This window comes from Sphaerodactylus townsendi, linkage group LG07, assembly GCF_021028975.2.
Source record: "Sphaerodactylus townsendi isolate TG3544 linkage group LG07, MPM_Stown_v2.3, whole genome shotgun sequence".
Lineage (NCBI taxonomy): Eukaryota > Metazoa > Chordata > Lepidosauria > Squamata > Sphaerodactylidae > Sphaerodactylus > Sphaerodactylus townsendi.
The window spans coordinates 80338002-80353033 of NC_059431.1; the positions used below are offsets into that span (position 1 = coordinate 80338002).

The window sequence follows — 15032 nt, forward strand, 5'->3', positions numbered from 1 at the left end:
TTTGAAACAGCTGCTGAAAATTAATCTTCATGAAAGTTAACACATATACAAGAAAAACAGTCTCAACAATGTATTAGAAACTTTTTTGTATATTGTCAAACAATTTTCTAGAATATGTAAAAATAAAAAGAGATACCTTCAGTCCTGAAAATACTTCAATTTATTCAAACAATATTCTATTAATCTTTCACTAAGATATGTTGGGTGTTTTACTTTAAAAGGCAGCTGTTGTCAAAATGTATTAATAAGGAAATTCAACAGAAACAAGATGTATGAGTACTATAATGCAACTTTTCACTTTCAAGAAAACTTGTTGTCGAGTAATGAATTGCTTCAAGCGAGTTCCACCAAAATTCATGGGATTAACTTTCATGTAATGATCAGCACCAGAAGAAGTAAAATAGTAAAACTAGTTTCACATGTCTGAAGGGTTTTAGGTTTCTGTTTCTCCAACAATAAACTCCATGTCAAATCACATGCTATTTTAGAAACATATAAGTGTTTCCCAAACACTTCTCATGGTGGAATGAGAAAACCAGTGGGATGCTGTTATCCCAGGTTACAGGCTCTACAGGAAGGATAGGACAGGGTGTATCGGGGGTGGTGTTGCCCTCTATGTCAAAGAGATCATAGTGTCACATAAAATAGACAATGCACAAGGGAGCTGATTCCCCTACCCAGAAGCACTGTGGATACTTCAATACCAGGTGTGAAGGATAATAGTCTAATATTAGTGGAATATATTATGCGTCCCCCCCGACCAAAAGTGCACAGGAAGATTCTGAGGATGGAAAAAGAAATTAGAGAGGCCGAACAAAAGCAAAAATATGGAAGTGGTAATGGGTGATTTCAACTATCCCCACATAAACTGGAAAAATACAGGTTCAGGTCATAGTAAGGACAGAGCATTCCTGGATTTGCTAAATGACTGTGGCTTAGAGCAGATGGTTGTGGAACCAACCCAGGGCAGAGGTGATCCTAGATCTAATTCTATGTGGGACCCAGGACCTGGTACAGGAAGTCAGTAAGCTTGTTGAGCCGATAGGGGAACAAAGTGACCAGCCAATGCTGTCAGATTCAGTATCTCTGCATGCACGAAAGCAAGTGCGACAACTACTAATGTAGGTTACATTCACCTTCAGAAAGTTGAAATTTCTCAAAGATGAAGGGGATAGTGCACATGGAAGCTGAAAGGGAAAATCAAGAGAGTCAAAACTGTCCAAGATGCTTGGAGGTTATTTTAAGACACAGTAATAAAGTTCAGCTGGATTGTGTTCTGCAGGTTAGGAAAGGCAGCACCCAGTCCAAAAGAAAGACACCATAATTAACAAGGGAGGTTGAGGAAACTATCAGAAAAAAGAAGATGTCTTTTAGAAAACGGAAGTCTAGCTTGACTGATGAAGAATAATGGATGAAGGAACACAAATGGTGGCAAAAGAGAAGCAAATTAGGCCGTGTAAGCGGAGGGCAAAAGGATTATGAGGAACGCATAGCTGCGAATATCAAGACCAGCAACAAACAGTTCTTCAAGTGCATCAAAAGTAGGAAGTCAGCTAGGGAAGCAGTAGGCCCGTTAGATGACAAAGGAACAAAGGGTGTGCTAAAGGATGACAGGGAGATTGCAGAGAAGCTGAATGAATTATTTGCATCTGTCTTTACCCAAGAGGAGGTGAGGAAAATTCCTGTACCTGAACCAAGCTTCTTAGGAGGTGAATCCAAGGAACCAGTGAAGATAATGGTAGACAAGGAAGAAGTTCTGGCAGCCATTGATAAACTAAATGCTACCAAATCCCCTGGCCCAGATTGTATTCACCCAAGAGTTCTTAAAGAGCTCAAGCATGAAATTGTTGATTTTCTCACTTTAATATGCAACTTATCCCTGAAATCTGTCTCCATCCCTGAAGACTGGAAGATGGCCAATGTAACACTAATCTTTAAGAAAGGAACTAGGAAGGACCCAGGAAATTACAGGCCAGTCAGAAGTCATCCCCTCCCCAAGTTACACCAGCTGCCTCCAGTCCTGGAAAAACAAGGTTAGCCAGTTCAAAGCTCTATCTTGAATCTTAGCATTGTAGGGAAGTGAAGCGCAGGGCAAAAGATCATGATTGATGAAGTCAAAAGCTGGAGTGAGATCTAACAAGACCAGCAACACTAACCCCTTGGTCCAGTAGCAACCAGAACTCGTCCCTGATGGCAACCAGCATGGTCTCCATCCCATGAACAGGACGGAAGCCAGACTGGAAGGGGTCCAAAGCAAGATGTTCTCCAGAAATTCCTGCAGCTGATCCGCAATGGCTCTCTCAGCTACCTTTCCCAAAAACTATATACAGTGGAACCTCAGTGTTAGCAGTGAAATCCGTCCGTAGCCTTGACAACGGCCGGGCAAATACCGAAAGCTTGACATACTCGCAGGTATTACGCATAGCGCCATTTGCACATGTGCAACAGTGTTTCGCAGGTAGCCCTCAAAACTTCCGACATTGGTGAAACCCGAAGGCTTCCAAAGCGCATTTCTGAGTGCAGAGAGAAGGCGGCACCCAGCAATCGAAGCAATTCTCCGTAAATCAGTGAGGAGGAATTACAAGAAAATCTGTTGGGCTTCTGATTGGCCACTGAAGATCTGATGTGTAGTTTAAAGCTGCTCTGACAGCTACCACTGTGGCACAAGGATCTTCACTGCGTGACTAAAGGTAATTAAAGAGTTACTAATAGAGTTATGCATGACCTTACTCTTTGACATATCGTGGCTGGCTCTGCCTCCATTTTGTAAGAGGTTCTGCCTCCCACAACAATAATTTGCAGTTCCATTCATCATCCTGTATTAGAATTTCAAAGGTGACTACAGGGTCAAAAAAGTTGAGGACCCTGTCCTAAAGCGGGAGGTGCAAATGCACAGTGATGTTTCCCAATGGACACAAGATTTCTGTTACATACTTACCTGGAGTATTTGGCACAGAGTCAAAGTGGCAATTGGACAGTACTGCATGCTCAGCTCCACTTCTAGGTTCCAGTTTAACCACCACATTTGTAATATTATCATAGTAACTGGTGAAGCCTCCAAGAAAGTCAATACTGAAGGTGCCTGTTGGCCTTTGTGTACATCTACAGAGATCTTGTGGACATTACTGCTTTCAATTTCAATTGCTTTTATTTGTTGTAAGAGGTAGCTGACAGTAAGGATTTCATTTTCTGGGCTTCCAACGACCCTGGGGCCAAATGCGGTAATATTTTCTAGATATGCCCTATAGAAACAATATAAAATATTAGAAGTATAATTATTTTAAAACACACGTGTAAATGTTGGTGAAATATCCCAGAGAAACCAAGAATAGAATTAAATCAATGAGTTCAATGACATAATTCTAACAACAGTCCATATTGTTTTAAGGTTATAGGGCAAAGGGCCAGTAAACATTCCACTGAACTGCAAGGAGCAAGAAAAAAGATCACTGTAATAGACAACAGTATAGAAAGTGGGTTATAGGATTGAATTTTAATTTTTTTCAAATGTACAAGAATGGCATCCAGAAGTCCAGGAAAAATTGTTTTTGCCTACACACACTTCACTTATCATTTCTCATACATGGGAAATCTACTCCAATTCCTTTAACACATTCTGAACAGCATATACGAAGTTATTTCATTTATTCTGACAACAGTATTACTGATTTACTTCATAGTAGACAGTGATGCAACAATGCCCCCAAACTGGCCTTACATCCATACATGTGGTAATGTAAGTCTAGATAAACATTTTAATAACAATCTATGTTCTCTAGTGAGAAATACATTCACTGAACTAGTGGTTTCTCTATTTGAGAGGGAGGGAGGAAGTTTTAATTAATTTTACGTAGTTCCAGGTACAGACAACCTGAAACAATAGAGCAAGGAAAATAACAAAACTTCCAAGAATTACTGCACGAAATTGGAAGATTAAAAACAACAGCCCATCAGAATAGAATTTATTCACATAAACCTTGGAAAGTATTATGGCTTTCACTTCTTAGCCTCAGAAATTTAACACGGGACTAGGCTTTTGAAATATTTATTCAGTCAGACTCTTCTGCCAGATTCAAATGCTTATACCTACAAATGATACCACTGCACAAAATAAAGCCACATTTTCCCTGTGTTGCAAACACACCCAATAAGTGTGGTTGGCATTTTCCTTGCACCCACACCCTAAGGTCAATCTGATATGACACAGCAGTAAGCATATTGACACAGAAAGATTGTTCCAGAGAAGCAGCCATGGGAGTCTGTTGCAGGAAAAATAAGCAGGAGATTTTATTTTATTTTAGCTTAATGGACACATTTGTGGGCCAGAGCTCATTAATTCAATAAAGTAGGTCAGCCCACATGCTGGTACAGTCACAGCCAGGAGAGAGAAAAATGGCTAAGTACAAGTGGAGACCAATGGCAAGCAAAACAATTATTAAAATGTTTGCAGGTAACATAAAACTGGAAGCTGGAAAAGTGACGACACAGCATTTTGGCAAATGGATACTACATGAGAACTATTATCGGCCACTAAAGCCACGGATGTCAATTTTATTAATTTCTTAAATCAATTTGATATCCTGCTTTTACAAGAGACATGGATGGTTGACAATTTTGATATCCCTAATTTTTGTTCTGTAGTATTGGAGGCAACTCCAAGTATAAGAGGGGGTAGACCATCAGGGGGACTGGGAATATTCATCTCAACCAACTTAAATCTGCATGTTTAAAGAATTTATAGCCCATGCCCATGGGCTTTGGTGGTGTTATTATAGTCGAAGTCAGTTTGTTTTCTGTGTGTTGATATTTATCTTCCTCCTTCTCAAACCAAGGACCAGGTTAAGTCAAAGTGGGACCAAGGTAGAGGAAATGTTATGCCATCTATCACTGAACTACCCTACAGCTCATCTAATTATTGGTGGAGACTTTAATGCAAAATGGGACAGAATGATGAACAGTTGTTAGCTAGATTTGGGGTATGCTTGGAGGACAATGACACACCATATATTTATAATCAGAGAAACAATCTTGATATAGCAATTAATTATCTTGGGGAATGTGTTTTGTACCAAACAGCAATTAAATTTTAATTTAGTTATTCTGAATGGGAGTCAATGAGAGTTACCCAGGGCAATACACTTTCTGGTCTGGTACTAAAGCATCAACTATTGATGATTACCTGTTGGGTTCTCAGGAAATCATAACTAGAACCAGACATTTTACAGTAGTTCCACAGGTAGAAAGTGACCAACTTTCCCCTTGTGCTGGATTGACAATTGGTACGCTTGAGATCTCTTAGAGCCTCACACTTGGCACTCTCAGTAGAGTCAAACAGATTCCCAATAAAATGGAATACTAATATTGAACAACAGTTCATTAGCTGGTTCAACTCAGACATAGGTAGGTTGGACAAAAAGCTGAACTTTTAAAACAGGTTAATAAAGGGCCAATACTAAAAGGGCACGAGGAACTTGTACAAACCCTCAAACCCTCCTTTCAAAAGAACAGCAGAGCTATCTCTCATTCAGGAACATTCCATAAACAGTGGTTTGACCATGATTGTGTATTAGCTAAGGAAAATCTTATAAAATTATTCCACAGCTTTCAAGCTGGTGTGATCCCACAATCTCAAGTACTTGAAGGGAAAAGATCATACAAATCCCTAATAAAACATAAGAAAAGTTGGACAGTCATGCCAAATGGCAAGCCTTAATTAGGCCAAAACCAATGATTCCAGAACTTTTGGAGACTAATAGCATAGAATAACAATTTTTACAACTTTACCATGGCAAACACAATCCCAGCAGAAGTCTGGGAGGTTATTTCTCTGACCTCTACAAAGATCAGCAGGAGCTCTAACATTGGCATCACTCTGTCTTGTCTGATATCCCACTATGGCCTCCAGTGACCACGGATGAAATTAAAATCATGATCTTGCAATTGCAAGATGGCAAGGCCCAGAGCGACTTTATACCACCAGAATTACTGAAAACTAATGTAGAATGGTGGGCCCCAGTTTTGGCTGAGCTTTTACTCATATCAATAGCAATCACTTCTGTGTTCCATCTGATTGGAGTGCTGCAATTATAGTCCCTATTTTTAAAAAGGCTTATCCTCAAATCCAGCCTATTACAGACCAATTAGCTTACTTAGTGTTGCAAACAAACTATATACTAAATATCTGTGTATAAAACTACTTGAATGGCTGAATAGAGAAAAAACTATTGGAGGATGAACAGGCTAGCTTCGTAAAGGCCGCCGTTCAACTATGGATCACTGCCTGATACTAAACTACCTGGTAGAAATATGTGCTTGTCAAAAGGATCACTATCACGCAGCTTTACGTTGATCTTAAAGCTGCATTTGACAATGTAACTCGTGAGTAAAACTTTGGTCAAAGTTAGCAGAAACTAATATCGATAGGCATGCTTCTCCACTTAATTGTCAAGTTACATGAGAACACGTGACCATACAGGTAAGGTTCTCACACATGTTAGTCATCTAACTTGGCGCCCATCTCTACTCAGAAAGTGTAAGAGCAAGGGTGCCTTCTAGCACCCCATTTGTTTAACTTTTATGTTAACACATTAATAACAGGTTTCATAAGAAAGATACCCATGCACCCTATCCTTACGTGATAAGAGTATAGCCATTCTCATGTATGCCGATGATGCTGTTGTATTATCATTGACAAGAGTGGGGCTAAAAAGAGCTGAAGATATTTGCTCAGATATGCACAGAGGAACAGCTAAGCATCAACTACACAAAGACCAAGAGATAGTGCATTTTAATGCCAAATTTAAGAAACTGAAATGGCAGTTGTTAGGTCATCAGATTGAACAAATAAAGTGTTTCAAATACTCCTAGGTGTGGTTTTCCAGTACAACGGAAAACCCTCAGCCCATATATACAAACAGCCATACACACACAGCACAAAGGAGCTCACAGGCAATCCTAAGATATTTTTGATCACAAGGTGGATTTATTCCAGGCAATTAGATTATTTGAAGCTAAATCCCTGGCACAACTCAGCTATGGAGCCCCATTGGCAATAATTTCGATTTCACTCTATTAGAGAGAGTCCTATCCACATTCCCTCAGAGCTCTTTTAACACTCCTAAATGTACAGCTAATGTAGTTTTAAGACAAGAAGCAGGGGTTGGCTAAAGTTGAGACAACCTTTTGGAGGCTTATTATCAAATACTGGCTTAAAGTCCTCTCCCATCCCATGGGTTTCATTGCTTGCTTGCTTCTGGCAGCAACACCATATCCAAGCTGGCTAGAAAAAATAACACTTAAACTTACACAGTGTGGTTTGGATCCTGTACAATTATTGGAACTGGATCATTGCAGAGCAACAGCCTTGGTCTATCAACAGCTCAATGATATTGAAATGCAAACAGATTTCTCCTTGTTACCGGCATTATATAAACCATTAAAATCTTGGACAGGTATCTCGAAACTGCCCTTACCTGTCCAATATAACATCTACGAAATGCCGCTGGGCTTTTCAAAGGGCCCGCTTTTGGTGACTTTCCATCAGCCAATCTAATGGGCAGATTTCAAAAAATCCCACGACATAGGAGACTATGTGTTTGTAACTCAGGGGAAGTGGACTCTGTATTACATATTTTATTGCATTGTGAACTCCATAAAGGGGAAGGGAGGCGTTAATTCATCCATTGTTTATCCAGTACAGAAATTTAACTAGAGTTAATTCTGACTCACATCCTGTCAGAATTTTGCTGGAAGACCGAGTTTCTCTTATATCTCAGCAGGTAGCTAAATTTTGTATGCTGGCATATAGTAAGAGAAGAACCATGTTGGGACCAAGAGCCAGACCACATGAGGGTGACCGTAAGAATGCTACAAGCTGATGATATTTTTTGTGTGGATTTCTGTTTCGTGGATTTCAGTGCAAATTCGATTGTTCTTTTGTTTGTTGTTCCTCCTTTTTCTTGTTCTTCTCTGCTCTTTTTTGCTGGCCTAATGGCCGTAATAAACCTGAACTGAAGAACTATTATCCTTCTTAAATAAGCTATGCATTAACTCTGGAATGTAAAAAATACAATTCCTAGGATTACATCTGCCAATCCATAGGAGCAACACACTGAAGACAGCCAGGTGTTGGGGTAAGAAAATCTAGTTCGCACTAGAGCCACACAGGTTCTTTTCCCTTCTGTAAACTAGATACTGTCTCTGGCTCATTATATATATATTGTAATAAAATCTAGTGCCAATCTCTGTTCTGTAGAATTCTGAAGACAGCATAAAGATTAACACAGCAGGCTGAAAGGAAAATATCTTATGGTCTAATGGAGATCGGAAAGATGTAGATTAAGAGAATCCACAACTTCAGTGTTGTGGGAAATAGTTAATTGGGTATGGCCTACACCAGCAGCAAAATGAGATGGAAAAGTTCTGACAGGTATCATGGACACAGTGCAGGTGGTCAGTTGCTAATATGCATACATGCATATATCTCATATTAGTCAGAAAAGATCTAATCCAGTTTATTCCCTGTATTAACTTCTTTGCAGGGAGTATTTTTTTAATACTGGGGTGCAATGAAAAGTAATATTCTCACACCTGGAAACTAGCTGTACAACTCTATGCTGAGTTACTCCAGGTTAAGTTTAATAGGATTCAGTTAACTCTGCAGAGGACTGCCCTGTAAACGGCATGGGCTTTTCCACAATTAAAGAATCTATCACCTCATTCTGTTACAAGTGTAGATCAGGCCAAGGACAAGATGACCAAGATGCCACTGACAGGCAGAAGAGATCATTTGCACAGGTGCACAGTCTCTGGCCATTGAATGCCATTACTGGCACTCACTCCAAGAAGCAAAATTCGTCTAATTAAGCCCAACCCAACACCCTGTGTCACCTTTCGACTTTATCTAAAAGTGATGAGGTATTACATGGATTTCGTTTAGAGGATCTGGTCACACAGCCCGTTTCTCTTTAACGCCACCACACACTCAGCCATCTTTTGCCTGCGGTTCTAGACAGGTAGAGGGGGGAGGATTTATTTCTCTGTCAACCACCACCGTCCTTCCCAGACATTCAGCAGGAAGGGTGAAGCACCAAGAGAGCAAACTGCAACAAGAAAGAAGAAGGGAGAACAAGCGCAGGTCCAGTAGCCGAGAGTACCTGGCGCGAAGGGCGTCGAATTCTTTCGGGTCTCGCGGCGCCTGCACCAGCCGCTGGAAGGAGACGTGCACGAGCACGCGCAACCCGAGCAAGTATAGCAGCAGCGGAAGCGAGGCGCCCGCTTCGGACAGTAGCCTCGGACAGCCGCCTCCGGCAGACTTCTTTCCATGCCGCCCGTCTTCGTTGTTTTCCGGACCCTGATGGTGGTGGTGATGCTGCTGCTGCGGGGCCTGGCTACGGAGACGTCTAACGGCCCCAACCGCAGCCGGGCTCTGCTCCATAAAGCCCCGAACTCCGGTTCCACCTAACCCACGCGCGGACGCTCCAGGACGGACTGAGCACTGCAGGAGAGCGACGCCGACGGTGGCGACGGAGGGCCAGAAGTGTTCGACTGGGACCGGCCCACCTTGACTTCGCCCTCGAGTTAAAAGGAGGCGCTCGCTCTCTTAAGGTCACATGGGGAGAAAGTATGATGGCACTCGCTCCTCCTCCCGCCAGTCACCAGGATTACGGCGATCCTATAAAGAAGAGGGGGAAAGCCTCTCCTAGTTTTTTTCAATCTCGTTTTCTTCATGACTGCCACAAATCATCTTTAGGACGGAACTGCCATTACGATTTTTATGCCATGGTCTTGCCTGGAATCACCAGAATGGAGTTCTGAAATGTGGGATGCCACAACATAGAAGGGGGGGGGGGGATCTCGCAGCATCACAATTGATCTCTAAATGACAGAGCTCAATTCTCCCGGAGAAAACGGTTATTTTGGAGGGTGGGCTTTGTGATATTGGACCCTGATGAGCTTCCTCACCAAATCATGAGCTCCCCAAGCTGCACCCCTGCCCCCAACTCTCAGGAATTTCCCAACCAGGAGGTAGCAATCCTTTAAAAATGGGCTTCTGAGTACACGTAGAGTGTTTTTCATTTCTCATAATTCAACAACCCTCCATTTTCTGTTCATTGCACACAGTGTTTTCAGTCAGGGCAGATGAAACTGCCTTCTGGCAATCTTTATTGATTTTACAGTGCAGTCCTTTACAGTCAATGAGTTTAGACCAGTGGTGGCGAACCTATGGCACGGGTGCCAGAGGTGGCACTCAGAGTCCTCTCTGTGGGCACGAGCAAACAGAGTCGCCCCCCCACAACACATCTGGGCTGCCGGGCTCGATTATTAGCATGAAACCTAAGACCTAGTTTTGGGGAAGCAGGGTAGGTAACCCTGTTAAGCGCTGTTAAACCCCGCTGATTTTCATGCAAAGAACTAAAGTGCGATCCTTTACCTGGGAGTAAGCTCGGTTGCTGGCAATGAGTAAACCCTCCTAGGGTCATGATTCACCCGTTGGAAGAATTGCACAGTTGCTTCAAAGCAAAGCCACTGACTACCACCAAGTTTACTCCTGAGTAACGCACGCCTCAGAGTTTTTTCTAAACTAAAACCTCAATATTCAGGTTAAATTGCCGTGTTGGCACTTTGCGATAAATAAGTGGGTCTTGGGTTGCCATTTGGGCACTCGGTCTCGAAAAGGTTCGCCATCGCTGGTTTAGACTGAAACAGTTCTGCATTACGTTCCCATATTAATTGTTTTATTTAAATCCCATACCCTGTATTTGAGGCCACTTATTACAATAAGATTACAGTAGTCTGTCATGGCAAAATAAAGCAGAAGTCTAGTGACACCTTAAAACCCAATGTTTATTTCCTGCAATAGGGAGGCACTTCTGTGGTATATTGGTACTATTGCTCTAAGAGCAACTCTAGGGGCTCTCTAGAAAGAAGTCTGCCTGTACCTGACAGTCTGTGGAGCAGACACTAAACAAGCAGTCTTTCAAGTTGCCCTTTTATTACATCTAGTTGGCGACAAGGCCTTAAATGTGTACTATACCTTGGTAAGGCTCTGTGACTGACTTCACCCTACAGAAGACTAACTCTACTCAGGAATCATTGCTGCACTGAAAGAAACATTGTATTTCAGCATTATCTGTTCTGGAATCACCTTAAAAGCTGCAACAACCAAACACAGGGCAAACCTTCATTACCAACACCCACCATTAGAAAATGAACAGATTTATTAATATCATCCTAATACATAATTCACTCAGAAGAGAATGTGTGGTGACAACTCACTTCCAACCAATCACCATGCATTCCATGAAGACCCGGTGTTCTAGTCAGCCGCCCACTTCTGCCCACAAAAGAACAAGCAGAGCCCAGCGGGGCAGCAGTGGCAAGGCACCCTCCCGCATGGCCCAGCACCAGCCCACTCAATACCCCACCCACCCTCTCCCTCAAAAAACCATGCAGGGCCTGGCAAGGCAGCAGCGGCAAGGCACCCTCCCACCGGGCCCGGCACCAGCCCACCCAGTACTCAGCCTTCCCCCCAAAAACAAGCAGGGCTTGGTTGGGCAGCGATGGCAAGGCACCCTCCCAGCTGCCCCAGCTGCAGCCACTTGCCTGGCTTGGCAGTAGCCCACCCAGTCCTACACTCATCCTCCCCCACGAAGCTGGGTTTAAATCCCTCCCAATTACACAAAGCATCTTCTGGGAGTGAACACTGGGAGAGATTCCACGTCTGGTTGCAAAGATGAGCACTATGCCAAAGATGGTGCTGGGGGGGAACCAAGGACCCTACTGAGGCTGGGGGGAAGTTGGCAGGCAATCACTATGCCAATAGTGGGGTCCCAGGTAAGCAGAGTTTTGTTAGTGTAGACTCTAGGGTAAGTGAGCAGAGAGCCAGCAATTGTGGGGGAGGCAAGCAGACAATCAACGTTACAGAGGGGAGGGGAGGCAGAGAGCAAAAATAAAAGATAAAAGAACGAGAGGATAAAGTTTTTTAAGGGGAGCAGAAAAAGAAAAATGGAAAGGAGGAGACTGCTTAAGACTTTTGGTCATAAAAGTTTAATAAATGATGATGAATTTGCAAGACTGTCTAACTGGTGCCTCTTGATAGGATGAGATCTCTTCACGGTCCTTTTCCCGCACGATGGAACAGAAGTTGCGCTCCTGGGCTGCCCCGCAGGGTCCCTCAATGCTGCTCCCACTGGCACTGTGGTCTTAGATATGTTATTGTCCTTTGCTGACAATGGGGCTTTCCCCACTCCCTTCCATCCCCCTTATGCCGCGCGCTGCTCTCAGCATAAGGCGTCCCCACGACCAGCTCACCAATGCTTGAGTGCGTCAAAAGGCGCCGTTCCGAAGAGCGCCTGGGATGCATGCGGCTAAGGAGGCGCCAACAGCTGACAGCGTCCGAGGCGGCTGCGCTGTAGCCTAGCCGTGGGGAGGGAGGAGGAACCCCGCACTACTCTCCTCAAGTAGCGCGGGGCTTACGGTAAGTGGGGAAAGGCCCAATGTCCAAGGCAAGGAATTTTTCATATAATGCCGCCTTGAGGTGAGAAGTGCTCATGCTGAAGGTCTTAGGAGTAAACAAGGAGCAAGTCTGTCAAACCAAGGGAATATACCCCTCCCTCAACAAAGGAGGCAATCTGAGTGGTCATCATTCTTCATCATCTTGGCCACACAAGTAGCGCACTTCTTAAAAAATGCTCCTTTTGGCTCCATTCTGACCAATGACTGAAAACACTAAGAAGCTGAACAAGTGTTCCCTTAATGCAATGACAAAAAGGTAACAGAGGGCCTTTCCCCACTTACCTTAAGCCCCGCGCTACTCGAGGAGAGTAGCGCGGGGTCCCTCGGCACTCCCCACTGAGAGGGACGGCGACAGCGCAGCCGCCCCGAAGCTGCTGCTGTTGCGCCCCTCAGCGCGCAGCATCCCAGGCACTCTTCTTAACGGCACTTTTTGATGGCCCCGCGCAGAGCGCAGGGTTGTGGGGACGGCCGGGCGCACGCCTGGGATGCTGTGCGCTGAGAGCAGCGCAAGGCATAGAGGGGAAAGACGAGAGTGGGGAAAGGCCCACAGGGTAGTGCTCCCTCCTATATCCTGTGATCATTTAAGTCAGAATTTCTTCTGCCTCTTGGTTGAGGGAGGGGAAGCACTCTAGATGATTCTTTGCAGAATCTGACTAATTTTCTCTGCGCTGTGGGAAGCCATGTGGGTCTACATAGAAGACCATGAAGAGTAACAAAGGTTCTCATACTCCCTTACCCCCAATCAGGAGTTGTTGCCACAGAACTGCTTAGGTTGTTTGAGCCCTGAAGAATAAGTCACTATTATACCAGATTATCAGCAAATGCAGTTTCTTCAGCAAACAAGCCTTTGAGTCTTGGATTTTGCTCTTATTGATGTGGTGTTGCCTTCCATTTCACAGCACATAAACTTCAGCTTATACAGAGCACTAGCAGAGGTTGAAAGTAAGCCTGAGGACACTGGTCTACATTATGCCTTTTAAATGTTCAACATTTTTCTCTCTTTTGCATTTCACATCCTAGTGTGCTTGCATGGGTCACTGTGCTCATAAGCAGGCATTTTTGGAACAAATAGCTTAATGTACCAATTGAACTGTAATGTAAATTAGCCACTAAACTCAATCATCTGTTAAGCTGGAAAGAATGTAAGAAAACTCAGCGGCACTGTTTACACAGAAAAAGATGAAGAGAACATGGATTTGAAAAGATCTCAGCAGCACACATCTTGTATACTTGTCCTATCCCAGATCTGGTTATGGACTTTGTAAGCTTTTTAAAGTCCCTCTGTGTTGTTAGTTATTACAGTTCATTTTTAAACAGGGTAACTAGAAATTGAATAAAGTAGGATCCAAAACTGCTATTTGCTTAGTCATTTGTGCTGAGTACAAACTGACTCTAAGAGAAACCGCCATTGCTGTGTTACAAATATTTAACATGGTTCAGCATATGCATATAGATTAAAAAGTTATTTTTATGGACTAGAAACTATTATGGATTACTTGTATTTACACAAACGCAAAAGGCTAGATAGTATCTATTAGTTCAAATACTCTGGTACAAAGAGAGATCAATCAAATCAATCCCATATAAACACAATGCAAACTTTCAGGATGCCACAGGAGAACAATACTACACTCAGTTTTCACGGAACTTGTAGGCTGGATACCTGAGGGGGAAAAGCAGAAGACTCCAAACAAAATCACGGGGGGATTTCCGGTTTCCGCCTGCTGAGAGGCTGCTCCCGGCGGAGCTCTCCCACCTTCCAAACAAAATCACGTGTGATATGTGTTATAAACAAAAAGTATGCCACATGAAAACAGACAATTGAATGTAATAGTTCTAGCATCTGGAAAGCCCCCCGTTACATAGGCAACGAATACACCCTCTGAATAATCTAGGTTTGATAAACTCAGGGAGCAAGCCTAATCAAGTCTACTCAGAAGTGTGACTTCTCTCATTCTGGTTATAATACGTAAGATGTAGCCCTGTTGGTCAGTTGCAGCAAAAAACTGCTGTTAAAAATGGAATATCAGTGTAGTAAATGAGGAGTGATCACCGTTGTTACATCTACTGGGAGTGCGGTGACTCTTCTGGAGGCTAACTGCCAACATGCGTGCTAGAAGGGTATGCGCGGCATCGCTCGCAGGAGAAAATTTGGTATTCTGCCTCAAATGTTGTTATTAACAGCCCAGTTCAAACCCTTGGTGTAGCCAGGGCTGACACCACTGCGGTAGTGCCCTGTCACCTCCAGGTGGCTTTTTGGCATCATAGGGAGGCAAAAGAAAGAAACCCCTCCCCGCTGCCCAAAAGCCTTCCATTGTGCTCCGCGGGCTTATGCCACTCCAAAGGGTAGTGTAAGTCGAAGCCCAGGCATAAGGATCCTGGAAGGTAAAGCATTGGCTCCACCCTCGGCCATGCCTCTGGAATGCCCCCTATCCCCCAGTAAATGTCCTGGGGAGAGCAAATTTACCAATGTAGGGTCCCACTGCCTCCATAACTCCCTTCAACCCCCCCCCCCC

General features: G+C 43.5%; 1 protein-coding gene across 1 annotated transcript in view; it reads right to left on the reverse strand.

Moving 5' to 3' along the window:
- ERMP1 (endoplasmic reticulum metallopeptidase 1) overlaps nt 1–9572 on the reverse strand; it is a 50588-nt gene extending 41016 nt beyond the window's left edge. The window contains 3 exon segments of the mRNA XM_048503196.1: nt 2939–3095; nt 3098–3242; nt 9156–9572. Coding sequence (XP_048359153.1) covers nt 2939–3095; nt 3098–3242; nt 9156–9436 — 583 coding nt within the window. The 5' untranslated portion in view covers nt 9437–9572.
- Nucleotides 9573–15032: the final 5460 nt, after the last annotated feature.